Below are 27,314 nucleotides of genomic sequence, written 5' to 3' on the forward strand. Positions count from 1 at the left end.
GCTGCAATAGTTTCAGCTACAGCAAAAGTGGCATGATTTTATTAATGGATTTAAGACAGAGTCTGAAATCAAACTTTTTGACATGAGGAGGGGTGTTGACAATTCATAGATGTTTACTTTCTGATCCTTCTTGTACCTCGTGCCTGGGGGGTGGGGGGTCAGCCCTGTCGCTGTGTCCTGTGTCAGCATCACAGCCCACCGCTAAATATCCTTTTGCCATTTCCCACCTCTCAAGGACTCGCACATACACATGCGTTTGCAAAGCTATTCTTATTAGGACATTCCATTACTCTTTTGTACAGCCTGACCCCAACCCTAACCTTAACCTTAACCTGACCTCCATTCGATCCCAAAGATGAAGTTCTTCTGAATCTTTGGTACCAATAAACACTGATGGTCCAAATATTGGTCAGATTTGGTCCTAATAAGGTAATAAACACATCAGTTCACACCATACCAGGATGGAATGTGATCTTGACCTTATTTACTCAGCTGGTGAAAAAAATCAGCACGAATCAACACAAGAAGCGCAAAAAATTTAATTAAATGAAACGTTATTTTGATAAAAAGATAGAAAGGTGGTGAGAGCTGAAAATCTGTTGCAGCTCCAGGCTCGTCTGTTCTACAGTTTCTGTGCCTGCCGTCACACAGCGTGAGGATAAGATCTTTATTATCGCTAACGGGGATAAACAAGCTGCGACCTCTGTCTTTCTCACCCCATCCTTCTTCCACACTCCCTCCCCTCCTCACTTTCACTCCCTTTTCTGCCCCCTCGCCCCCTTCATCTCTCCCCTCCGGTCGTCATCTACCTCCCTTTGCTCCTCCCTCCCTCCTTGGCCCCACTCAGTGAATAGTGATCATGTCTGCCGTTTCATCGGCTCTTTGCACTTCTCTCCTCTATTAAGATTGATGGGCTGCTCGGCTATAAATGAGCATGCTAGGACTTCGGCAGAGGCACGATCAGGCCAGCACTGCATCTACAGGAAAACACACATACATGAGGAACGCTGCATGTCCCCCTCCCGTTAGCAGCACAGCCTCTAAGCTGGGTTCAAGGGGAACACTGAAGCGTGCAGACTTCTATGCAATATGACTCGATCCGCGACCTCTTAATGTTTTTGTGAAAGTAACAGTGCTGAAAATAGTTAAAACTGTTCATTAGGATAATTATTATTAAGCAAAATTAGCAAACTAATAGAACATAACATAGATGTAGCTTCAAGCCAGGGGCAGAGCTGTTGACGTGCAAGGGGGCAACTGCCCCCCAGGAAAAAAGCTTTTCTCCACACTTGCTCCCCAATTTCTTAGTCAATGATACTATCAAATTTGACAAAGATTAAGTTTCAACTTTTTTCCACAAATCCAAGTCAACTCATAAGAGTTGCAACGCACGAGTAAAATGAATGTGACAATCATTAGTAAAAATCATCTTATTACTTTAATATGACTAGTAAACAATGATTCTTCATTTGGTTATTGTGTCATTAACAAGTTTCCAAGTCCCAAAACTTGAGTTCCAAGTCAAATCCTGAAGTTGAGTCTCGAATAATTCTGTTTAAAAAAACCACTGGGAATTGCTTTTAAACAGTTCAAAAGATGAGAGAAAGTTAAATGTGTGTGGGGCCCACCGTAAACCATGTGTTGCGGACACACCGGACATGTGATGTGCTTTCTAGAATTCGCTAAACGTGAGTTTGTAAAAAACGTGTATTTGGCCCATGCGGTTCACACTGGACAAGCAGGGATGGGCTTCTTCTTTTTTCTGCTGTTTACTAGGCAATTGGCACTTCAGTGAAAAAAACAGGACACCATCCATACGTCACTACCAAATCCGAGTCCCTGATTGGTCAAATTTGACCTAGTTTAAGGCACGTTCAATGGTTTTTGAATGTGGACCCCCGAAAATGGTCGTAGAAACTTGTGTAGCAACGCATGAACGCGAGAGTGTTGAACACAGAAACCCAAAATGCGCATTTATGCATGTTCCCATAGACTTCTATATTGTTTCCTTTATTTTAAATCACTGTGCACTTGCATTGCTGCTACCAGACCACACTCAATTTAATTACCCCAACAATTACAAAAAAGTCTATTCAATTCAATTCAATTCTATTCTATTCTGAAGGGTCATAACACGTTTCTTGTGCTTCAGACTGTCTGCTTTGGCTGCTCTATATAACTGCCCTATCAGAGGACAGAGCCACGGACCACATGGTCAAAGAACTGACAAGGTATACTGCAGAGCCTTTCCTTTCTTTTTGGCTCGACTCAAAGTCTGTCAGTCGTTCTCAGCGTCTCTCAGACGCACAAGATGTTTGAAACTGAGTTTGCACGAGCTCTCACGCACTTTGTATGTCTTCATATTGAAGATCAGCCAATGAAAGATGCACCAAAGGTGCTCCTGTCACCGTTGTTGACATGGAAAGATTAAAGGAAAATATTGTCCCAATTATTTTTCAACACTCCCCTCATAGATCAGAGTTCGTAGGGTGTCTAAAGGGGGGACTGAGAAGCATTCCATGCAGAGATGGCAGTAAATCAGCTTAGCCAGGGTAGATTTGATGACAAAAATGTAATGGTGGTAAAGAACACCCTGAGCCTCAGGTTCTTGCAACTGTCATCAAATACTGGCTGGGCCATTAACAGGTCACGCAGATGAAGCTAAGCTGGGCCTGCGATGCTGTCAGCAGAGCCCACCTAGACTTGTCACCAGCTGAGGCTCTCTGAGCACAGGTGCACTTCCAAGAACGGCAGAAGAGACAAAATACGCCTTTTACTCTCTTTACTCCTCAAAGTCCCACTCCAATCATCTTTTGATCCATTTTCAAATCCTTCCCAGCGGTCTTTTTATTCTGAACATGTTTTTATCCCAAAAAAAAAATCTGTCATTTTCTAGGACATGGTTTTTACAGAGCACCAGGAGTTCATTAAAAATGTGCCTCTGTGTTGTTGGCGGGACTGTAGGCTAGTAGTAAGCCCGTCCCCACTTCCCATCACCCATCTGTTTACAAGCTCTCCTACTAGCTTTTAGCCCCTCACAACCCCAACTTCAAGCTACATGCACACCAGGCATGTGATGACGTTTAACATATCCTTCACTATAAGAGGTTTTGGTGTGAAATATCAAAGTGGTGCATATTTAGTCAATCTTCAAGGTTTTTTCTTTCACAGCCCTTTTCGGATACATAAAAGACTTGGTGTCCTATAACAAACAAACCACAAATAGTAATTTACTCCTTTATGATTATTTTTCAAACATTCGGCACTTCAAGTCTGAGTCCCTGATTGGTCAAAGTTCACTTTCAATGCACGTTTAATTGCTGCATGTTTTGGATGTGAAGTCCAACAATGGACTTAAAAACTATATTAGGGTATACATAGGCAATTCATTGGAAGGGAACGCATGTTGCTGAGGCAGGTACGACACAGCATTGAAGCTATCAGTTTTAAGCCAGATGCCAGCTCAGAAGAGGAAAACAAAGTCATCTATTTGTCTACAAGTGGATCCATCAGAAAGAAGTGTAGCAGGTAGCTTGTGGCCCGCCCAGTGTATATTCTACGTCACATATACGATTTTTTTCCAACAGCATTTTTTCGTCTGCTCCTGATTCACAACGGTTTGAATAAAGAAATACTCAGAAATGCAGTTTTAAGCTTAAATTTCTTTCTTTCTGTCTTTTATCATCATAAAAAATACCACAAGAACATGTTAAAAACACCAACAAACACTAGTTTGATCGGAGTCTTAAGTAAAAGGTGACCTAGAACACAAGCTCTGATGGCAACCGCTAAAACAAAACTACAGCAGATGCTAAAAAGAAACCTAAAAAAATGCCCTTTCTTTGATTTTATCCTTAGTCCCATTTGTAATTCTAATATGCAACTCACCAGCTACAAATAAAACTTTCTCTTTTATCTTGGCTTGTGATATTTATAAGTTCTCTATACTCCAGGGAAGGTTTTTTTGTGGCCCTCACCTGTGGACTACCAATTTCATATTCTCAGTCACGCACTGGAGGCTGCGACTCTCCTCTGAGCATTCTCAAACATGTGGTCCACATGTTAATTTACACCACAGAACGCCATAACCACACATGTGGCCTCTATGCAAATTAGAATTCCCATTGGAAAAGTTTCATTTTTGTTCAGACATGGGTTGTTTGCAAAAGCCCATCAGATGGACAAAAACGTTTTTGCAAAACAGACCACTTGCTTAGAGACTTACTTACATTAATAATGATGTAAAGGGCATTTAAAAAGCTGAAAATTGAAGAAAAAGGATGAAATGATGACAAGCTCTCCTCTGAAAGAAAAAAAAGGCTTTGAAAACTACCAAAAGCTAATAGATTCTGTGCTGCAAACGTTCGTCTGCACCTAAGAGAAAAAGTTATAGTGTCAAATGTAAAACTTTGAATCATCTACAGAATGTACTGAACCAGAATGTACACCGCTATCTCTCAGCCTTGTTTTGCAAGACATTTCAAAATATTCATTGTCATAAGGAGAAGCTTTGGCTGCTGTTCTGGTATTCATGCATGGCTAAAATAAAAAGTAAAATAAAATAGATGCATTTAGAAGGGATATTTAAAGTGGTTTGTGAGCTGATTTCCAATTGAAACTGTGACACTGAAATTCCTGCTTAAAAACTAATAAGTATACGCTTTTAAGATTAATCCTTTTATTAATAGTGTGAAAGCATACTCTCTTAAAACTTAGAGAAATGCATAAAGAACTAGATCAGCTCAGCTTAGTTTTACTTAAGCAAAGTTTGTATGACTTTAAAAGATTAAAATGGATTTCAATTGTATTGTTCCAGATGCTGCAAATGTTTTGTCTGTAGATTGGTAGTTTGTTTAAAATATTCATTAAAAGTCCCTTATACACTGCAAAAAAGTTATTTTATTTCTTTAAAACAGGGCGCCTTTTCTAACCCTTCTTCATTCTTTGTCCTCCCATTACACCCCCCCCCCCTTCCTCCCGACAGATAACGTGACAGATCTGTCACTTCGTCACCTGGTCAAACACAAGTGTTAATGTCCCCATCTGAGCTGAGAACCCCTAGATCCTGGAGGGGTGTTTCTTTGTGAACATTTGGGAATGTACGCCAGAGATGTTGTGGCGTACACTCCTATGAAAGAAAAGTCTGAAAAAGTTTTGCAAAAGTAGCAGCAGGAGGAAGATTTGAGCGCGTCTGCTTGTGCAAAGCGGGGGGGCTTTCTGTGTTGCCACACATGCATCAGGCGGTTTCCGTCCGCTGTCACTCACGCACAACAAGCCAATCATTCCTGGATTCTAAAATAAGCTCTCCTCCCCACTACTGTCACCTCCTGCCCCCCCCTCACATGTGCTCCTCTCGTCAGCACCTCTCACCTTCAGAGTGACAGGAGACAACTGAAACGGGGTGGAACACTTCACGTCCAAAGCCATTACGTTGGCCGAAGACATTCCCACTTCTTAAAGAAATGTTGATAAAATGCTTTCATTATGGTTTCATACTTGATTGGTCCTCAGAGATTTAAAAATTCAACGGCTTTAATAAACTTTTTTGTTGTACAGTTTTCCCATTAACCAATGAGAGGCTCAAAATTTTAGCATTGTCTTCAGTAGACCATAGAGTTTGACCGTCATTGGCTTTGGATGGCATCAATGAGCAAGTCTGATCCAAAAAACATGTCTAAGCAACTGTGATTTTCCCTCAGACTGATCATGTTCACTGTTAACCATTGTGTCCTATAGAAAAGACCCTTAAACTGCTGAATTGTAACTCATACAATGCATTTTGTGCATAACTTGATATACTTGCAATTGTGTTTTTACATGTATAAGACTTACAAACTACAAAAAATACAAATAAATTTTACGCACAGTTGCACAAACAGAAATATGATGAGTCTATTTTCTCTCTATCCATTACTGCTGTAGAATATGTGTCCAAAGCAAACCGGGCCAAAATGCAACTCTAGACCTAAGACCTATTCACAGCCCACCATCTGTATATGCTCAAACGCAACGCTTGATTGCTCGCCATCCTTGGTGGGACTTAAAATACTCCTTTGCTATTTGTGCCCAGATGCTGTTAGTATGTTCGCCAATACGGCAGGGGGCGATGCTTGGTACTTCTGTCAGCCCTGAGACATGGCATGGCTCACCTTTGTCAGTACTATTTATGTTTACTGACTCTTTGCATTAAGAACACTGGATACTCAACTTTAACTCCAGACCAGATAGAACCATTTTCCATTAGTTTCACATTACGAAAGGTCTCATAGTCAGTGTTGTCTGTAGACAAGGCCAATAGTTGTAGTTCACAAACTATTGTTGTACAATTTATGTCATTAAGTACTTTGTCCCACTTTACACTCACTGAACAACTGTGCAGATCTCAAGTCCAGGAACGGTCCCATCGAACATCACTCCAAGCAGGCCAAGCCTTCGATGGGGAACAAGAGCATCCACACCGCCCAAACAAACCGTACTTTGGTCAAATTCTGAACCAGTGGTGGGCAGACTGGGTTTGATTAGGCGGAAGATGTAATAAACAGCTTCACACCTTCTTTAAGGTGTGATGTGCATTCTCTATACACCGCATCAAACCTTACACAGTGCCAAACGGTTGCAAAGGTTGTACCTTTTAGGTTAAAATTTCACCCAAAAAAGCCCTTACGACACAGAAAAAGGCAAGAAGAATACCAGGGTGGTATGCATTGTTGCTTCTCTGACCATTAAATTGTGAACCTACACATTCTCATTATCTTTTCAACTAGTTTTTGTTTCCTTAGATACTTCGTAAACTTAGCCAATGTTACTTTTTTGGATAAAGATATCAGGTACATGTATTGTAAAGGCCCTGCAACAGACTGTAGACATGTTCAGGGCTCCAGCAACCCTGCACGACCTTCAAGGGGGATTTAGTGTGTCCGGAAGATGGATGGATTGTAAAGATGTAAAATCTAACTAAACAGGGGGTTCCTTCACAAATGAACCAATACTCTTACTTTATGCCTAATCACTGTTTCCATGAAACTCTACATTTCCTCAAACAACTTGGAATATCCAAGGATCCAGACCAAAAGCTGCTGATGTGTAATCCTACGGAAGATGCAAAATTCTGCAATGAGTCACACTTTCATTTTCTTTGATTTCACACTGCACTTTTGAGAGCAGACCAAACCATGTAAGCTGTGTTACCAAACTACTTGTTTGCTAAAGGGGGTTGCCCAAAATAAAAACGAGAAGGAAAATGACATAGAAGAAAATTTGGCCACCACAAGTCAATGGTGCTCTACGTCAGTGGTCTCCAACTTTTTCAGGCCATGGACTGATTTATTGACGGACAATATTTTCACTGACCGGCCTGTACAAGGCTGACGTCCCTTAAGTGTTGAAGATAAAGGTTATCTTCATCCTCTGTCAAATATCTGCAGCTGCTTTAAACCTCATTTGTACACCAGATTTTGAGTAGGAACCATTTAAATGTAATGGGGATTTTCCCTTAACTCTGTCTGCCAAAAGAAACGTTCCAATTAAATTTTTTTTGGTAAACGTTCTTAACTTGAGGGTTTTACCACTTTAAGAAAGCAGTGGGTATATAACACCGAGCAACTTGACGAGCGTCAAAAATGAGTTTAATGTGGTGGGGAGAATCCAGTAGTTTTCCAAAAAAATAAAAATAAACCTCCCTTCAGAATCAGATTATAAATCAAACAATGCAATGCAATATCTCTGCAGCCCAGTAACAACTGCTCTGCTGCCCGAGGGTTGGGGTTCCCTTCTTAGTGAAATAAGTAGCTGCACACCTTCACACTTCTCTATCTGCATTTCCATTGTAAAGATCTCCATCAAGAATTACTTTCAGGACTATTGATACCTGCTTTTACAGATGGCCCAGTGTTTGCAGCTCTAAGCAAACATCATAGGAAAAAACTGGTCCAGATTAAATGACCCTGGTCTACGTACACCCCAAAGCTGCGTGTGTTCAAGTGACCAACTTTAGTGAAAAGTCCATGTAAAACACTTAAAAGTGTGTTTTGGGCTTCCGCGTTCAAAACTCTAGCTACTCAGGTTTTTGCGAACGTTTTTTGTGCTCTATATACAAAATGCACGTCCTTTAAATGCGTGTTGAAAGGTAAACCAAGTTCAACTTTGGCCATTCTGGGACTCTAATTACTGACATTTGGATGGCGTCCCTTTTAATTCATGGAAGTGCCAGCTTTTAGAAAATTGATCATGAAGGATAAATTAAAAATGGCGCTTTGTCCAAGTCTTTCATATTTCAGAATAGAGTTGAGAAAAAGCCTGGAGCAAGATTTGCGATGTTTTCTCTGCCAACTGTAGCTGACGGACATGCGCTACCAAACGCTAGTAGTAGATGCAAGTAGGAAAAGACAAGAAGAAGGATCCCCTCCCTACTCGTCCTGTGGGCTTAACATGTGTTTAAGAACATGCTAAATGTGCGATCTTGAACAAGCGTCACATGCCCGTTGTGAACGTAACTTGAGTTCTTACTTCAAACATCTCATCTTTAATAGCTTGTAGTTAAACTAAAATCGAGTAAAATTACTCACAAGCAAAATAGCGCCTTTGTCCACAGAATTTCGTGCATTTTTGACATAGTTTTAGCTTCAACTGACCCTTTGCTAAAAGGTCTGCCTCATGCTTTCAGCAGCGAAGAATGAGTTTTTGTGCTCTTACATGTGTGTGTGGGAGGCAGGGTGTCAATTCTTAGGAGCCACATGAACTTTGAGACTTGGAAGTCACACACTTGCTGACAACCCAACCACCTGTTGGCCCACATTCACGCACAAATATACACACACAGACACACACACATCTCCACAGCTTGCCACCCAGATCAACAGTGAACACACACCCTTCTGTGTGGGACTTCCAACAACTAAACGTATAATCCTTATGCTAGATTAAAGAATGTGTCATGTGGTTGTGTAGTCATTTGTGGGGATATCAGCATGCATTTATATTGGTATAAATGTCAGATCTGGTTGTGAGTTTGTTTAAGGTTTCTATCCAGGCTTTCAATTAACACGCAAACAAAAACAAAGATAGAAAAAGGGTCAGTTATATTTTTTTCTCTTTCATGACAAAAATATTTGACACTCTCAATTTTGAACGTAGACTTTTCGAAAAACCAAATGATCCTTCAGTGTAAGAGATGGTTAAGTAATATCAAAATGGTCTTCAGATGCAAATGAGAAACAAACATCAAGGTACTAATATTTTATTTGGCTCAAAAAGTCACAGAGCGTGCTTGTGTCTTTTGGCAAAGAGAAGCTTTTCAGTCAAGTGCGGGGCAGGTCGTGTGCACCTGACGGCCATCTTAACAGCCGAAGCAGGTGCATTGGGCTTTTTAAGTGCAAAGGGGCACAAACCCCTTTAAAAGATGAGTCTGGTGCTCCTTTCTCACAGAAATATAATGAATGAAATGTTCAAAGAAAAGCTGTTTTTCTGATTCCTAAGGGATTGTTTCACTGAATACACAATATGTGGGTTGATCGTTCCCACATTTTTGACCAAAAAATGGGGGGTACTTGTAGCCATCATGTCAAAATGCATGATTCCGCACATTATTTGATTTTTTCGAACAGACACGATTGTAAAGCCTGTATTCCATGTTGATGACTGAGGGCGCATTTGACGAAGTTGACCGGTATAAAATGGTGGAGCCATCCAGTTAGACGCAAAGGTATCAAAGTGATTCAGGGCACTCTCAGGAGTCTAAGTGCTTGCTTTGATTGTCTGTTGCTCGGTCGGAGCCCAGGCCTGGTTCAGTTCCAGCTGAGTTAGTGGTTTCTGGATATCAGTTTACAAATTTGTGTCAATGAACCCCTACTAAGTCACTTCCTTTAAATGTAACTTTGAAAAGCTTATAGAGGCAGTTATTTGATCCATCACTGTCCACACTTCAGCTTCATACCACATCTGTACATCAATATTCATAGAGTGTTTGATCCTAGAGCAACGAACGCCCACACCAGGGCGCCATTTTGTTTGTGTTGTAATCTAGAGTCAAGTTTAGCCCAAGTGGGCGGTGACTTGAGACTGCCCACTTCCCGGCTGGCTGTTCCCCACTCCTATGGTCCGAGAGTCAAACAAGAAGCCCTGCTGTCCGGCGCCCAGCACACCAAGACTGTCTGTAAGAGTCCCACTGGGAGAAGAACCCAGGAAAGGGCTCTGATGACTGGCACTGGCAGCAGTGGGCATTTTATCAGGGCTGGCAGCGAGGCGTGGTGACGGGGGGAATGTGTAACCGTACAGGCTGTAGGGCTGCGTGTGGAGCCGGAGGCCGGCGTAACCCTGTGGAGTGGGGTTTGATAGATAGCCGAGCTGAGTGGCAGGGAGAGGCAGGGAGCAGAATCCTTCAGCGTCGTAGCTGGACGGACCTCTGTGAGGGGGGAACGGCTCCGGGGCGTTGCTGTAACGGTGTAGTGCGTGTGCAGGCCGGGTGCAGGTGTAGTCTGGTGGGCTGAGGGGGCAGACTTGGAAAGGAGATGAACACGGTGATGTGGAGAGCAGATGAGATGATCCTCCAACTCCTCCATGAGCTCCTGGGACGCCTGAGGAGAGGAAGCCAGAAAAAAAACAAAACAAAGTGAGGCAAGATTCCAAACTCAGGATTGCAAAAGTCTGGGGGTTTTCACTTTTGTTGGGTCACAAATGGATTTTGTAGGCTGCCCTTTAGCCAGACTGGAAAAAGGTTGCTGAAATACATAGGGTATAATGCCCTGACGAGGGGACCGTTTTCAAAACTAATGGACAGTAGAGGTGTGACCTGTCCAACACGAAACAGAGGACGGTTACTTCTGCGAAGTCTATTAATTTTTGATAGGCGACACCGCGGTCACTTAGAGAAGAAATAAATATTACATCAATTATTAGAACATTAATATTGTTATTTTTAAATTGCTTGTGAACTATTTGACATGCGTTGTCATGGTAACGACTACCAAGCCTGAACCGATTCCGCTCTGCTGCAGTTGGTGAATGAGGACCAACCAGTGGAGGAAAGGGGCTTATAAGCTAGTCGTCATGTTAGGTGATATGAAGCATCATTTCTGTTTCTGGTTACCAACTAGCATTCAGGCCAGAGCAATAACATAGATCCTTCAGGCTGTGTGTCCGGAACTTCTTTTTAGGTGTCCATTATCACTTTTTATTGCAGCCAATCAAAATCGAGTATTCACCCGGACTATGGTACAAAAGTTGATGAACTACGACAAAGTATTCTCATTTCATGCAAGGCTCTCGTCCTTACCTTGCTTGGCCATTCCAGGTATGTCCTCAAACGTCAGCGTTCGCAGTGATGGCCGCCAGAATGCGTACGACTCCACCAAAGCCTCCAAACCCATTCTGCAAAACACGCAGCGAAACACATCTGCATTACCAGGACAAAACAAGAAAAATGAAGCTAAAATTCCCGTTTCTGCTTTCCGCGCACGGCCTTTCAAAAAGCCTAATTTGGCTACAGGCTCTTAACCACCTGGTGGCCGTCTTGGCCACTGTGGGGGCCTCTCTTATGGTCTCCATGGAGACCATAGGTAATGAGGAGCATAAACGCAGCGTTGTCATTGGCTGCTGCCCTCTGGGTGCTTGTAGGTAATTGCTTTCACACTGCTTTTACGGGCGAATCAGGACGAAGGAGCAGGAAGCCGCAGCAGCGATTTATGAGGTGGCACTCCCCTTCGCTCTCAGTCCGAGTCCTCTACCCCCACCCGCTCTTCTCTAAGTGGGGCAGAGGGTTGCTGTGGTGGAGTAATGCGAGTGCTCTGTTACCGCTCGTTAGCGTGAGTATAAAAGTCCCCCCTCCAACAGAGTTGTAGCCTGGGTGATAATTTAGACAAGCTGCTCAGAGTGGTTCTGCAGGCTCCAAAGCCTATTGGAGCAGAAGTTTATTTAGCAAACTGTTTAACTCTTCCTGTAATATTTGAAGGGATTTTTTTTTGGGGGGGGGGGTCAGCATTCCTGTTTTACAGGGTCAGTCGGGAAGGTTTCTGGGTTATCCAGCGCACCGTTAGGCACCCAATTCCTCCGGATTTTCCGTCTCACGGGTTCTCCTCCTTCTCTGCCCTAATGATTTCTGTGAGGCCTCAAGGGAGCGGCTGTTGGGAGACTGCTGGAGTTTTACTGCAGTGTTGTTTTAATGCTGTGTTTATATATGTTTTCAAATGTGTTTATACAGATTTCCTTCAGGACTCTCTCCATTTTATTATTTTGCTGCTGAAGTTGAGGTTGGCTGGAATCTGATGCTCCATTAAGATTTGCGGCCAACGTTACATTTTTCCTCCCCTTCAAAGAACCGTGCAACTGTCAGAGTAATTTGCCTTTAAAGTTAGCACATTTTAATAAAAATGCATCTATTGCTGATCGTGATCGCCAGTTTAGCTGCTTTTTTTAAGGAGCTTGTTGCACATTTTGCAGCATAAAAAAATACCAGAACTTTGTTCATCAAACTTTGACGATAAAAATACTAAATGTGCAAACAAAAAATCCCCACCAATGCAGAAAATTATATTCCTGGGGGATAACTCCAGTGATGTTAACTCACCTGTTTCTGCCTGAGTCTCTGAAGCCTTTTGCAAATGGGTTTCTGTCAATTTTCAGCCTTGTGATCTGAAAAACAGATTTAAAGTGGTAATTGTTTCTAGATTTCTGTGCATGATAACACACACTGGATGAAGCTTTTTCCTTTTCATGCATGTTTGCTTGTTGTGCTGAAGTGTGTGTGCATTCAGTCTTTCGTGTCCTGGAGGACTGCATGCTGAGGCTGTGGGTGGTGCTGAAGGCCCGGCTCTGTGACCCGCATCCAAAGGGACTTTTATTGGCATTACTAGCATGTTCTGACTTCAGCCATCGTGCACTGTGGGCCTCTTGACCTTATGTTTTACCTCAAAGTTGGCACGGATCAGTTCAAAAATGCAAAACATTTTCCCACAGCTTTGAGGCTGCTTGAGTTTAAACACCGAAAACTCCCCTAAAACAATGCTAACACACGTTTTCCTTTGTTGTTTTACCTGCTGGTTCTGATATGCGGTCACAGTGGTGAACACAGTTTCCGAAAAGGAGAAGGTGTGGGTGCCCTCCCCAACGGGGATGGCTCTCACCGGAGACAGCTCCTCCCCACACTCCTTGCGGATGACATGGACCCGCGGCTGGTACTTGTGCATGGAGTGAAGGATGATCTGAGCAGAGATTCACCTCAATAAGACTCAAAGACTAAATTAAAAACACCCCCCCCTCCAAAAAAAAAAAGCCTTAAAAAAATCCCAAATTTAGTACGTACATGTCCCTGGTCGTCCAACTCGTTGTTTGTCAGTTTGAGTTTGTCGAAGCTGACTACCTGCCTCATCCACGTCTCTCCTGAGGCGGGGGAGTCCGGGTGGATGTACACTCTTGGAGGCACAGGGGAGTCGGCATTCCCCGCTACCATCCACTTGGAGCTGTGATACACGTACCTTCACATTTTTTAACAAAAAAAATAAATGACGAGGAGGGCATTTTTTTTAAAATGCAGGGACTGTTACAGAGATTTAACAAGGAATTCAATCTCAGTTTTTTCTTACAAACAGTGGGTTTTTTCATATTGAAAACATTAAACGTGTGTGCTCAAGTTTGAACCATAGACAAATGTCTTAAATACTTTAAAACTCTTTAACATTTGCAGTCCCCCCCCCCCCCCCCTGTTTTCTTAAGCTCTAAGGTTTGGAAACAAAGACCTGCAAAAGGCTGTGATCTTAAATTCTTGTCTGACTGATGCTGTAATTATCATCCAGTGAATGGAATTAAACCTGCATTCTTTAAGATAACAACAGGAGTCAGAAATGTAAAAAAAAAACTACATTGAACTGAATAAACAATATTGCCCAAAATCCCACAAAAAATGTAAATATATATATATATATATATATATATATATATATATATATATATATGTATGTGTGTGTGCGGAACCTTGGCAGCACTGAGCGCAGCAACGCACTATTTTTTCCTGTGCTTCATAGCAACTTTTGTTAGTTTGACCCTGGTGGCTACAGAGGTTAGGCGTCCAAAAGGCCCAAAAGGGACGGCAAAACGACGAAACTGCAGTGCCAAAGCGCCATTTGTGGAGAAACGGAGCAGAAAAAGCAGGGGGGGGAAGCCTGCAGAGGGAGTCTAAATTAAGATAACAGGCCGACTGGTGCTAATTAGGCACCAAAACTTTATTGCAGGTTCGAGTGTGAGGCTAAAGACTCGAAAAGAGTTGAAGATACATTTAGTCACAAAATGTGAGTCTAATAAGGGAGCGCCTATGCGTCATAGCGCGCGAGGATGCGTGACGCCTTACCTGTATCGTTTGTTATCCACGGGGATTATATCCATGGCAACGTAGTACTGCTGATGGGGGTCTAAACCCGTTATTTTGACTCGCATGGCGGGAAACATCCGCCTAAGATCAAATCAGAGACAGAAAAGGGTAATGAAAAACTAAAGTAATAAAAATGACAATAAATCAAACAGAAAATCTACGTCATTTATTTAAATAGTTGAAAAATTCAAAAAAAAAATATTTCATGCTAAAGAAAAAGACTTTCTAAATAAAGTAATGCGTTTATGCTAAATGGACTGTTTATGTTGTTTTCTCCACATTTCAAAGATTTTTATTGTCATTGATTGTATTTCTACAGCGAATTTCTTTCTCCGGAGCTAAACTCCCGCCATCCACGCGCGTCTCACCGTCCGGCCTTGGTGATAATCATCTCCGTGCCGATCTCGTGGAAGCGTTTCCACAGGTCTGATCCCTGCAGGTCCACGTGCGTTTCCTCTCCCCTCCCGGTTGCAGGCGCCACGCACGGCGCTGCGGGCTGCGGGCTCTCTTGCAGCGCGTCCTCGCTCTCCGCTGCACCGGAACCAGGAGATAACTAAACGACGGTCCGCTCAATAAAACACTCATTCTCACTAACATACTATAAAATGCATTTTTTAATAATAAAGAAACTCATAAAAGGAAAAGTTTGTCTCTTAGAGAGTACGTTATATTAAATGTAGGTCATATTAGATTAAATGTTCAACATTTTTAGAATTTTATGAATCCCAAATTTAAAATAAGTATAAATTAGAGACACATGTGCTTTCCAGGCAACAAAAACCCTGCATGTATCCAAATTTTTGGATCAATAAAAAATTATAAAATATTTTTGTTATTTTGTTTGACTGAAAATCAAATTTACTGAAATATTTATGACATAAACAAAGACAGCTGTCGCGCTTAATAATAAGCTCTAGGGGTGTAAAGCAGTGTTGTTTTTCTTTTCTTTTTGTTTTATTTATTATGGAAGATGATTATTTCTATGTGAATTTGGGTTTTTTGGGCACCTCCATGTTTTTCTGCTCAGCATGGCCTCCCGAGGTGTTGGGAATTTGATTACGTTGAGGCCAGTGATCCACTTAACTCCGCTTTTAAAATATTTTCTTTGCTGCGGAGTTCTGCTTTCACATAATTTCTGTTATTGTGCGTCATTTTCTCTGCTTTAAGTTGCGTGAAAGCAAAAGGCTTTTGATTACAAAACAACATTTATTCACATCTATAAATTGCTCGCATTTGCTCTGCAGGCTGAGGCACTGTTATTATAAATATTGTTGCTGTTCTTTTTGTCATGACTTACGGGATCCGTCGCTGGCGCTTTCGGCCTCGCTGGTCCGGTCAGCGGCGCACGCTCTTCCGTCTCTCAGCGCCGTTGTCCCGGTTAAATCAGAAACATTATTGCCCTCCTCGTACCCGGGACACATTGCATCCTCTCCGCTCGTCCTGCGCCGCTTTTCTGTTCCAATTAACGCTTCCACCGAGAACGCGTGCGCCTTGACGCTCATTGCACACGGAGACCTCCGCTTCTCGGCCATTTCTGTCAGAACAGAGGGGAACTTGGCGAGATCACGAGCTTCGCGCACAGCAAGAAGAGTTTAGAAAACACATCCACGGTGCCAGTTTATTTTCTTTTTTTTGCCGTCCTAGAACCAAGACGCAAGGTGAGCTGGGAGGAACGGAGAGCCTCCGCTATCCAAGGGCGCCGTGAGGACTTTGGGAGAGTGTCAACAAGCAGCTCAGAGGAGAGCAGGAGAGGGAGCTATCAGTCACGGCGCAGAGCAACCAATCAAGAGTTATCACAGCCCCCCGGAACTTTGTTCTTGTCCCGCCCGCCGCGGGGGCCGCTCGTGCCGCCTTATGTGGTAAAAGAAGACCCGATGAATGAATCATGTCTTCAAGTAATGAAGCTCGTGGTGCGTCCCCGTGGAGGTGCTGCGCGCATTTTCACAGGCGCAACATACCTGCAGCGCAGCAGGAACAGGTGTCACTTGACGCAATTAGAAAAAAACGTGTTTTTTTTGGATAAGACTTTAAAAACGCATGAGTTAAAAAAAAGAAGAGGTTTGAAAGCCATCCCCTTCATGAATGATTTTAGTTGGTTGTTCAGAAAAGTTTGACACCTTTTGTCTCCTTTTTGTATTATTATGGACTAACTAATACAAATGAAATACAAATAAATATGCAAATCACTCATTCCTCATCTAGTATATTAATACTGGATAATGACAAAACATGAACTCTATATGTAACGTAAACATAAGCCCAATTGTTATCATAGCTTCCCTTTCTGCCCCATTTTTTTAAAAAGAATTTTTAAATAAAATCAAACGAGATACGTATTATTTTATTATATATGTATTAAATTATTAATGTTTTTATTTTATTTTATTTTATTTCGCCCAAAGAAATAGCCGCTGAAGCGACTCCTATTGTTTTGTAGAGAAACTCCTCATCTATATCAGATCAAAAGTCATTTTGCAATCAGAAAACACAGAAAACACATTTGACAAGACTTTGAACTGGTAACACGTGTATAAAGCTGAGTAAAAAGTTGCGCATGAAAAATAAATCGCACTCAGCGTGTGCGTAAAGGTTTTAAACCAACAGGGGGAAGGCGCTAATTTTAACATTTGTATATCCAAATGTACCCTCCATCGAAATTGCTTTTTTATGTTTTATTGGAGCTAAATTAGGTCCGAAAAAATTGTGGAGCTTTTAGAATCAGGACTGGCCGCATAACAGAGCACCCCCCCCCCCCCCCCCCCCCAGAACCACCGAGGCCTGACGATGACCCTCATAACACGTCGGCTGATTACTCACGAAGGCGCTGGCGGATTTTGACAGCATAAAGTATAATCACTCACATCGGGACTGAATTATTTTCGTGCCCGACTCTGCGGCGTTGCCTTCGCTGAAATCACCGCCGAGTTGCGGGCCCGCACGGCTCAAATAAACAAAACGGCCGCAGCGTTTGTTGGCACAAATTTTGCGTAAACGACTGGACGGAGAAGCTCCGTCCACACAAACCGTGCGGTTTATCAGATCTAACAACACGGTCCAGGTCCAGTGGGATTACAAAAATCTCGCATGTCTGTAATTGCGTGGGATATATTTGACACAATAGGAAATGTTTAGATTTTGTTCAATTTCGATAAGAATTTTGTTAATTTTCTCAAAATTAATGTATCAATGCTGCTCGAGCCCCTTTAAAATAATTTAAAAAATAATCTAAGTTTTAAGAATTCAAAGAAATTTCATTCTGAAAAAATGTCACATTCATAAAAAGGATATCTTTATTTCAAATGTTTTTAAATAAGGAAACATTTACTATTACATCCAAATTTTAATAATCCTGTGATGTTTTAAAATTAATAAAGTGATGCAGGACATTTGCATGAGAACTATGTAGGTATACGATTTAAAATAAATCTTCAAAAAATATAAATATTTTCAGTTAGATATTTTTTTATTTAAAACAATGCATAGAAAAGTAAAACAAAACAACCAGTAACGCTCCCAATAAAGTTGCCATCCATCTACTAATAAAGTAGATGGATAAAAAAGCCTATATCTAAATTTAGGTAAATAATCCGAAAAGGAAATAAATAGTAATTTATAAATAATACATTTTTTTGGTCTCACTTTATCACTACTGTGTGAGAATGTTCTTTGCCGAAAAGAAATGTAGGCCCTTGCTTATCCTTAAATAAATAGATGACGTAACCCATTGTCATACTTAGAAATAAAAATATAAACATGAGAGAAATTGTGAGTGAGGAAAGTTATTTTGATGGATTAAAACAATTCCTCCTAGATTTTTGCTGTGAAATTGTTGTGAATAAGTGTATTCTGTTTAAATAATAACAATAACCCAAACTTTTATTGATTTTGTAAATTCATTTAATCCCAGCGCCTTGCTTTTTTCTTAAAAAAAAAAACAGGTTTTGTTTTAAAACTGGGCGTGTTCTTTGAATAAGCTGTTTATTGAAATCTTCTCCCATAATTACCTGCGAGCTTTGAAGGGACGTATGATTGCGCGCTGGGGAGGCTGGGTTATGCTTTGTTAACAGTTGTTTAGCGTCTGCTAACGGGCACGTGGAGCCGTGCCAGGGTTTTTATGGCGGAAGTGGCATTGGAAAGTGTGCGCGCGCGTGTGGGAGAGTCATTCCCTCATCGCAGCATGACTCCGCTCCACTTGTGTGTGTGTGATGTAAGGTCAGGTCTGCGATGCGTCAAACATGTCACTCATACATCTGCGTTCTGTCCGTGTTTGGTTCTGCAGGTCCAGGTCTGAACTTCCGGATCTTCTGCTGAGTCAGCAGTTGGAGCTGAACTCTGTTGTGGTGAAGCTGCAAAGCAAGAGGTCCAGCAAGCACATCCTGCTTATGCTGGCTCATCATCAAAGTGAGCTGACCCATGTTGTCTTTGCATTGAAAATCTGGTATTTACCGACACGCTTGATAGAAATTGATGGATCTATGACATTTACTGATTCATTTTATTATTAGCCTGCTCTGCATTCAGGCCTCCGTCTGCTTCAGGGTTTTATGTAAGTTAAATTCCTGCTCTGGCTGCAAAAGCCTGTCCCGTTCACACCAGCAGAGGCAGACGGTCGTCCGCCGACTCAGGAGTCCAGATAGCTGGAAGACTCTTCAAACTCACCGCTGACCAGGCCAAAATAGTGTTACGTCACCTTTTTTCATGATGAAAAACTCAAATGCGTTTAGCAGATATCCACTCTATTTCTAAAGTCAAAGTTTTAAAATGTTTATAGGACTAAACAGACTGGAAGAGCGTAAACGAAAAGGAAACACAATTGTTTTCCAGAGCAAAAAAGGACCAGGAGAGCCATGCAGTGAGAAGAGCTTTAAACCGCACGGCATGCGATGGCGATACCGTACATGTGAGACGCTTATTTGAACCCACAGTGGGTGGTGACTGTGGATTCAAAGGTAAGGTAAATACGGGGCAGGACACCTGACTGTTTTATATGCAGCAACTGTGTTAATGTGTGATGTCCATGACAGTTCAACAACTAGAGCAACTTTATCCTCCTTTTTTTTTAATCCATCAAATGTCTTAGATTACTTCGAAACATACATTTTTTTTGTGTGCAGTAGTTTTTTTTGTCCAGTGTTGACTTTTGTTCGACTACCCTAAATCTTCAACGACTTCTGCGATTGACGTTATTCCAACTAATTCTGAGGCAAAGAGAAGCAGCCTATAACGTTGATATGCAGCAGAGTCGATATGAAATGCTGCTTTTCTCTGAATCACATCAAGTAAACAGATGAAGAATTACATTAAAAGCGTGTGTGTTTCTTAGGTATTGGAAATGAAATCTCCCGTGTTAAGGACCCACTGTGATGAAAATACTTTTTTGGGTGGTTTAATATTTTCTTGTAGCGTTTTTCTGATGATGGAGGACATAAAGAAAACTTTGCCTTTCTGAGTATTTCTTTATTCAAATCGTGAATCAGGAGCAGACGAAAAGCTGCTGTTTGAAAAAAGGCTAAGTTGTGATGGAGAAAATACGTTAGGCAGGCCACAAGGTCCTTGCTTCGCCCCATTCTGATGTATCCACTAGTAGATGACTAGATCCATTATTTTCCTTGTCCAAGTGGAGGCTGGATGGCTCCAATATTGCTCGCCATTTTTGTTGCACTGCTAATATTTGGTTGGGAGCTAGTGGGAGAGCATGTAAGGGAGGGGGGGCGTACTCTGTGCCAACAGTTCTGCCCAGAACTCAGAGGTAAATTTCTAATGAACCAGTTGCTCTGTAAAAACTATGTCCAACATTTTTTTTAAATAAATTTTTAAGTTTTGACTAAAAAGAACACATTTACAATTAAAAGACCACTGGGAAGGCTTTGAAAATAGACCAAGAAAGGATTGGAGTGGGTCTTCAAAGGGTTCAATTTTAATTCATAATATGAGCTTCCTATGTTTTATGCAAAATAGTCATTATTTAGCCAAAATTTTAGCTGAAAACCCCTAAAAATGAAGAAACTCAAAATTACTGTGGCTCTTGATTAGTTCCTTGAGGTACACCACGATTAAATGCAGTTCACAGAATTTGTCAATGTTGAGTGAAGTTATTTTTCACATGACATCAAATGCAAAACTGAAGTCTAACACAGCTCTCTTACAAATATCTTGGTGACTGTGCGTTACGGTAAATGTCTTTTTTTAATTTTAGTGAGCTAATTAATTTTCCACAAAAATAAAAAGGCTTGTAACGTTAAATCCGAATCTCTCTTCTGCGAGTGATCGACTTCCAGCTCAGCTCAACAACTCTTAACTTTTAACTTGTTAGTTTGGATTTATGAGCTTGTAAAGGTAAATGGATCATTGCAAATGTGGTCATTTTGTGGTGTTGCCACGGTAACCATCTTATTGCATTTTTATTACATGAGGTGAAGCGGTTCTTCTTTCCAGCCATGACCAAGGTGTGAAGAACCTTACCTACTATGTTTTTTTTTCTTTTTTTTTTTTTGCAAATGTCACATGTTTTTGTAAGATTACTCAGCAAGGAAACATCTCAAGCCCCCCCCCCCCCCCCCCACCACCACCACCACCACCACCTTCAAAGGTGGGTGGGGAGGGCCAGGCAGCATGCAAAGAACTATAGCAAGCTAGCAGGTGCTGTTTTTGTGGTTCGCTCCATCGAGCTAGGAGGAGGTGAAAACATTTTCTCCTCACATTACCTGTGAAACCGTGTGTGCATGACATCATCAGGGGGGGAAAGTGTTGCAGAGGTTATTGGTTCCCCCTCACCGTTGTGAGTTGCGTTTGCATGAAAGTGCGAATGTGCGTTGCCCATCAGTGTGTGTAATCGGCAATCATTTCCTGCAATACGGCGGAATAATGAGCTGCTAAAAAAGCTCTCAGTTCAAGTCGCCTAAACATTTTGAACTCATTACTTCACTTTTCTCACAAACACAAGCACTCGTAATGCAGAAAGGCCGTAATATTAAAAAACAACAAGAATCATTAAAAGAAGGAGCCCACACAAACATCTGCAGCTCATAACTGACATGTAAGGCCAACCCTGGCACAAATGTGCCCGAAAGCAGAGAACAACGCTTGTTTTGATCCCTTTAGATGTTCCACTTTGCGTTCTTTTTTCTTTCATCAGCTCAACTGGAATAGTTGGGCCATTATTTTAATCAAAGAAAAAGATGAAACATGAGAGTTGGCAGTAAAGGCGTCCAGTGAACCTCGATTTCCATCCTGGATCGAGTTCTAAGATGCAATCATTTAGTTAAAAAAAGTATGCGGTGCATACATATCTGCACGTAATTTTATTTTTTTCAAACTCTGACCATTATTAGATAAAACATGAATTAAGTAAGGGTTAATGGCCGATGAATTGTGCATGATCACCTTTTAACGCACACTGTGGAAGCCTAAACTGTCCGACGCAAAGTGGAAGTGCTTTAAAAAGTGATAATGCACACTTCAAAGGCCATCAACTACCATGGTCACTTACAAAATAAATTAATATTAACCAGTTTTTAGTCCTTAATTCTTGTTTCTTTTCCTATTTTGATCACTTTTTTCACAAAAAGCAATCTAAATCAGACCGCTGTAGTCAAGATTCGCGATATATATATGCTGATTGTCCCGATGGGTTAAATAAAGCATCAGTTCAGAGAGAAAGTTCACTTCCTACCGCTTGTTTTTGTCCAGATGATGAAACTAAAGGTTGTTTTAAAGAAGGCGGCGCAGTGATACCGAAGATTTAAGATAGGTGACCAGAACTTCTTTTTGGGGCGTGCGGTTATCAATTTTTAATGCACAGCCAGCGGCCAATCAGAATTGAGTATTCACCTGGATCAAACGCTATTTGACAGTCAATATGTGTGTGTACTTTATGTATCAGTGCAAATTATAATCTCAAGAGGATAGCATCCTTTTCTGTTATTCTGTCCTGCAGCTGTCCTGGACTGCAAGGACCAGGTTGCTTTCGCAATTCTTCTTTCTTTTATGCACCTTTGAGTGAAAATTTCACCCCCGCCTCAAATTTAGAAGCTCACCAACATTTGAAAATGATTTTTGGGCATAGTGAACGAAAAAAAAAAAAAAGGTGACATCACAGCAGGGGAAACCGTAAAAAAAAACGAGTGGGGCCAGTGTTGAAAAACAAAGGATTTAGATTTTAATTGGCGCAAAAGTGGCATTTCCCACATTTTTTGATGAGATATTATAAAAACTTCCTAAATGAGTCGTTGGCTAAGGCTAAATAAAACAATATAACATACGATGCAAACGTATTAGAGAATGTGGGTGTGGTTGCCAAAAAACTTCTGTTGCCAAGGAAATCTAAAAATGTACTTTTTCCGATTATTCTAAAAATCACAAAGACCTGTTTGTCACCCCAAGACGACAAAAATATTAAATGGTTGCTATGGAGATAAAACCAACAGAAAAACAGCCATTTTGAAAAGAACTGTTTTAGTTGTGAATCAGTCATGTGCAGCGGAGAGGGGAGCAGTGAGGGCGAGTCACTCAGTCCACGAGGGGTGGGGTGGGAGTGGGGGTGGAAAGGGGGCCTTGGGGGCAGTTAGTAAAATGACGCTTGTGGCTTTAATTTTCATCAAATGCAGGAATTTGTATCTAAGTATTTCTATTGCATTTTTCTGTTTTTGATTGATTATATTGCTTGACTAAAATAATCAATCAAAAAGACAAAAAGTGCATTTTAGCTTTAACTGTCTCAATTCCAAGCTCACCTGATTAAAGAGACTAGTGAGCAGGTGTTTTAGGTGATCGTAACCCTTAATTGAACAGGTTGGGCAGGTGGGTTGAGACCTTCTTAACCTGTAAAGGAATTCTAAAAATCTGTCTCCTTGACATGTTCTGCAAACCCGTCTAAGACATACAGACATATTCGTAAAACTTTCATGTGTTCGTACAAATCTGTAACTTTTTCTTTATATTACTTGATAAAGTTTTCCGTTTTGCAAAAGATAAGATAAAAAAAAAACCAGAATTTTTCTGCTTCTTGGTTGCATCCATGCAAGGGTTTGCAGACTTTTGTGCAATCAGCAAACTTCCCATCTGAGCCAAGAACGATGGAATTCCAGTGCATGTGTCTATATGCGCACATCTCTGTGTTGCTGCACTGATACAGCCTCAGGGAGAAATGTGTTTTTGATATAGAGTCTCTTCCTCTCCCTGCATGTGTCTAATACTCTCCTTCTTCCCAGGATAACAGGGTCACAGCATGGAGACCTCAACGACTCCACACCTGGAATAACACCACCCAGAATATCCGCTCTGCTTGGCCTGTGAGCCGCAGAGTGTGTGTGAGTGCAGGGCGGAAAAGCGCTGCGAGTCAAAGAGGCTTTATGAATGACAGGGAGGAGGTAGACGCTTTCAAGTCATCCGTCTCACTAATTTCTTTTTCTTTCTTTCTTTCCGTCTTTGACACATACTCAGACACAAACTGAGCTCTGGAGCTTTTTCTTTTTCCTCGTTTTTCAGAGCGGAGGAAATATGAAACACCCCGAGGCATTTGTCAGTGGTCAGTTGCATGCTCTTATGCGTCTTTGTGCAAGTTCTTGAGACACATTTGACAACTTGGGTGCGTCACTGACACACTGCTGAGGTCTGATTAATAAAAGATAAGTGCGGGGGGGGGGGCGGTAAGTTTAGCTGTTTGGTTTGCCCCCCATTCCTGATAGCAAAGCACTTGAAGAAAAGATGGGATGAAGGGCAAAAGCAGGGGGCCCACACTGTGAATCGGCCTCGGTCAAAGAAAGATGGGGAGACTGCGTGCACATCTGCCGCATGCAGCACCAGCCTTTCTTTCTTTAGCTTCCCCCCACATCCCTCGTTTTTAATATCCTCCTCTTTGCCCTCTTCTGCTGATCTGTGCCAACCACCATGAAACCACCGCCACATTAGAGCCTTTAACGGGCATCGGCTGGCATCCTGCTCTGTCCAGATACATTATAGCTTAGTTACACACACAAACTAAATGTGTTGCAAGAAGTTATAGCTGGAGGGCTTTGTCGTATATTCAGAACTCGGGGTATTTTTGTTTTTTTCGTCTTTGCATAACTACCACTTGTCGCCGTGGCTCCAAATAGAAGGCAGTAAATAAACGATTTGCATGGGCCGACTGAAAAATGATGCTAAAACTGAAGAATTTACAAGGAAAACGGTTTGGCCTCCTTGGAGGAGAACGTCTATGCAGTGCGGTAAAACGAGATGGGACATGAGACCGAGTTTTGTTTTGGCCCTCATCCTTCTTCTCAGTCATTAATCAGCCTAAACCATCCTTTTCTCCCAAAAATCTGCCTCCGATTCATCAACACTCCGATCATTATTTATTTTTGATGGAAATCAAGAGCTGTTGACTTTAATCCTCTCTGGCTGAGTCACTGGCGGTCCTTCTCTGCAGCCCTCTAATTAAGCTTTTACCTCGGCCGAACCGCTCTCGCCATCAGCTCGCCAACTCCATCGGTCTTTCATCCCTTCACATGAGCTAACCATCGGATCAGTGTCTAGCGCCGACACGCAGTCATGCAACAAAAACCACACGAAAACCCGTCTGAGGATTTTAGGGTTTGCTAATGAGGAAGCGAGCGACCCCTGCAGAGAGGGATACAGCTGGAGGGCTCTGACCGCACCTGCTGACTTCATGTATGCTTTGTAAGATAACGGCACATCTAAGAACTGCTAATACATCAACCCTCCAACCTTTAGAGGGTTCATTTTTGACTGCAAGTTTATCTAAACTAGTCTAAAGCTAGGGTTTAGCTTGCATTACCTTTACCACACAAAAACGTGCCAGGGTTAAAGTATTTAGCCTAACCCTAAAATAGCTGGACATGGCTTCTTAAGTGTTTCCTGAGTTAAAAAAAAACAAAACATAAAATTTTGTGCTGATTCATCTCTCTGCTCTACATAAATTACACACTTTGAAAGAGAACGGTTGAGATAAACAGAAATTATACCATTGCACGGGTGAATTCTCCAGTCTGATTGGCTGATGGATGTGCATTAAAAAGTGATAATGCACACCTAAAAAAGAAGTTCAGGTCACATAGCTTAAAAGTTCTTTATCATTGCACTGACTTCTTTAAAACAACCTTTGGCTTCATTATCTGGACAAAAACAAGCGGAAAGAGGTGAATTTTCTCTCTTTACTGATGCTTTACTTAACCCATGATGACGATCGTTTTCGAAAAAAGTGATCCTAACCAAAAAAAGAACAAAAATAAAAGTTCTAAAAACGATCTTTTCTTCTGTTAGTGACCATGATGAGCAGGTGAATGGCCTTCAAAATGTGCATTATCAGAAATTAACACACGCCGTGGAAGCCCGAACCATCAGACGCAAAGTGTTAATTTCTGTTAATGCACTCTGTGAAGGTCATTAACCCTTACATAAAAGCTTCTTTGCTCCAGTAGATCAATCCCAACCCCCCCCCCCCCCCTCCCAGATTTAGTCTTTTTAGGCCCTGATTAGTAAGAAATAGCTCATCATCTATATTGCTTAATGGTGCTTTTCTAATCAGTTTTTTTATTGTGCTTAGTAAAGGTGTAGGAAAATTTTGATTTTATGAAATATCACGATATTTTTTAAGTGCGTCCAAAGTGAAATGTTGTTAATGGCTGCAGGTATTAGCTCAACCCTAACCGTAACCCCATCCGCAGACTGGTGGATGATGATTTATTGAGAGCTTTGAGCTGAAGAGACCGGCAGACAGAATCAAACAAAGGTTTCTGCAACCAAAACATCCAAATGGCTGAAGCTTTATGCTGTTGTCCTGATAAAGGGAAAAGACTCCAGCTGAGAAGAGGGTGGAGCAAGAGAGGCACACAGGAACAGAGGCAGGGATTCACCCCAACACCCTTAACCCTTCCTCCGGCCCGTGCAGGCAAGAAAACTGTTCAGCCCGACTGCAGGTATTTAGGAAATCATGTGCAAACAGTCACTTTCTTAATTATAAGATAGGAAGTGTTTAGCTCAGTGTCTTTCTTTTGTGTTGCACCCCGGTGTGACACCTATACAACTCAACTAAACTGCTGGAGATTTTTCGTTATTTCTACAGTCGTTTAATCCAGCAGCATTTATACCTCACAAAGTAGATTTATGCAGTGTTGGAAATACATTGTAGTTTATTTTATTGTTAATACTTAAAAAATAAATAAAACAACCTTATTGATTAAGGTACTTTTTTTGTAATACTGAAACTACTTTGTTGTAGGAAACCAGACAATCCTGTTAAAAAACATTTAGCTAAATAAAAAAATCAAGGAATTTGGAGTAGGAAAAATGAATTTAGCCATCATAGGAAACCCTAAAACAACTTTTGTCACCAATAAGTAACATCACAGCTTTGAAGTACGGTGGTGGCAGCATCATGCTGTGGGTTTCTGTTAATTAGCTATAGTTTGTGAGAAAATGTGACGAAGTAACGGCGTATTTCCGAGGCAGTTTTATTTTTTCAGAGGACTGGAAATCAGACTCATTCAGTCTAAAAGCTGCTGAAGCAAAGCTGGGGCGGTTGAAGGGATTCATTAAACGCACTGGAATAACCCATAAAACAGCCTTGTCAGATTGAGAATCTGTTGTATGACTCACAGGTTCACCAGTGAAGTGCAGAATCTGCCTCCAGGGATGGGCAAACACCCAAGTGCTTGGAAGAGCCGACGTTGTTAAGGCACACTGAGACACTTGAAGCAGCAACTGATGCAAAACAGGTTGGAGAAAGGCCGTCGGGTTGCTTGACACTTATGCAAACTTCATTTTGTTCATTTACTTGTTTCTTAATTCATCATATATTTTTTTTTACTATTTTTTACATCTTCAAAGTGTTGTCAAGATGTTGTGTTCATTAAATAGAATCACAATAAATCTGTTTTCGATTCCAAGGCTGTAAAAAAAGCAACAGAAAAAAAAAATCCAATAAGGTGTGAATACTTTCACAAAACACTGCTTTTTA

The 27,314-nt window shown here is 41.4% G+C and overlaps 1 protein-coding gene and 1 long non-coding RNA gene across 3 annotated transcripts in view; one reads left to right on the plus strand and one right to left on the minus strand.

Annotated features, from left to right (window-relative positions):
* The window catches only part of LOC111947089, a 69,158-nt gene that overhangs the window by 29,967 nt on the left and 11,877 nt on the right, over positions 1-27,314 (plus strand). The window contains exons 2-3 of one of the 2 annotated variants that reach the window (XR_002872893.1): positions 18,636-18,757; positions 19,181-19,305. This is a non-coding gene — a long non-coding RNA (uncharacterized LOC111947089). The remainder of the gene's footprint in view (positions 1-18,635; positions 18,758-19,180; positions 19,306-27,314) is intronic. The other variant, XR_002872894.1, reaches the window with a different exon arrangement.
* On the minus strand, positions 9,220-16,191 carry LOC101175611 (T-box transcription factor TBX18). Its single transcript, XM_023953137.1, has 8 exons — positions 15,654-16,191; positions 14,725-14,887; positions 14,336-14,437; positions 13,295-13,466; positions 13,026-13,193; positions 12,560-12,624; positions 11,270-11,364; positions 9,220-10,571 (listed from the first exon to the last, which is right to left on the minus strand). The coding sequence occupies exons 1-8, from the start codon at positions 15,886-15,888 to the stop codon at positions 10,030-10,032; spliced, it is 1,542 nt and encodes a 513-aa protein (XP_023808905.1). The 5' UTR covers positions 15,889-16,191; the 3' UTR covers positions 9,220-10,029.

The sequence above is a fragment of the Oryzias latipes genome, chromosome 24 (genome assembly GCF_002234675.1).
Source record: "Oryzias latipes chromosome 24, ASM223467v1".
Classification (NCBI taxonomy): Eukaryota; Metazoa; Chordata; class Actinopteri; order Beloniformes; family Adrianichthyidae; genus Oryzias; species Oryzias latipes.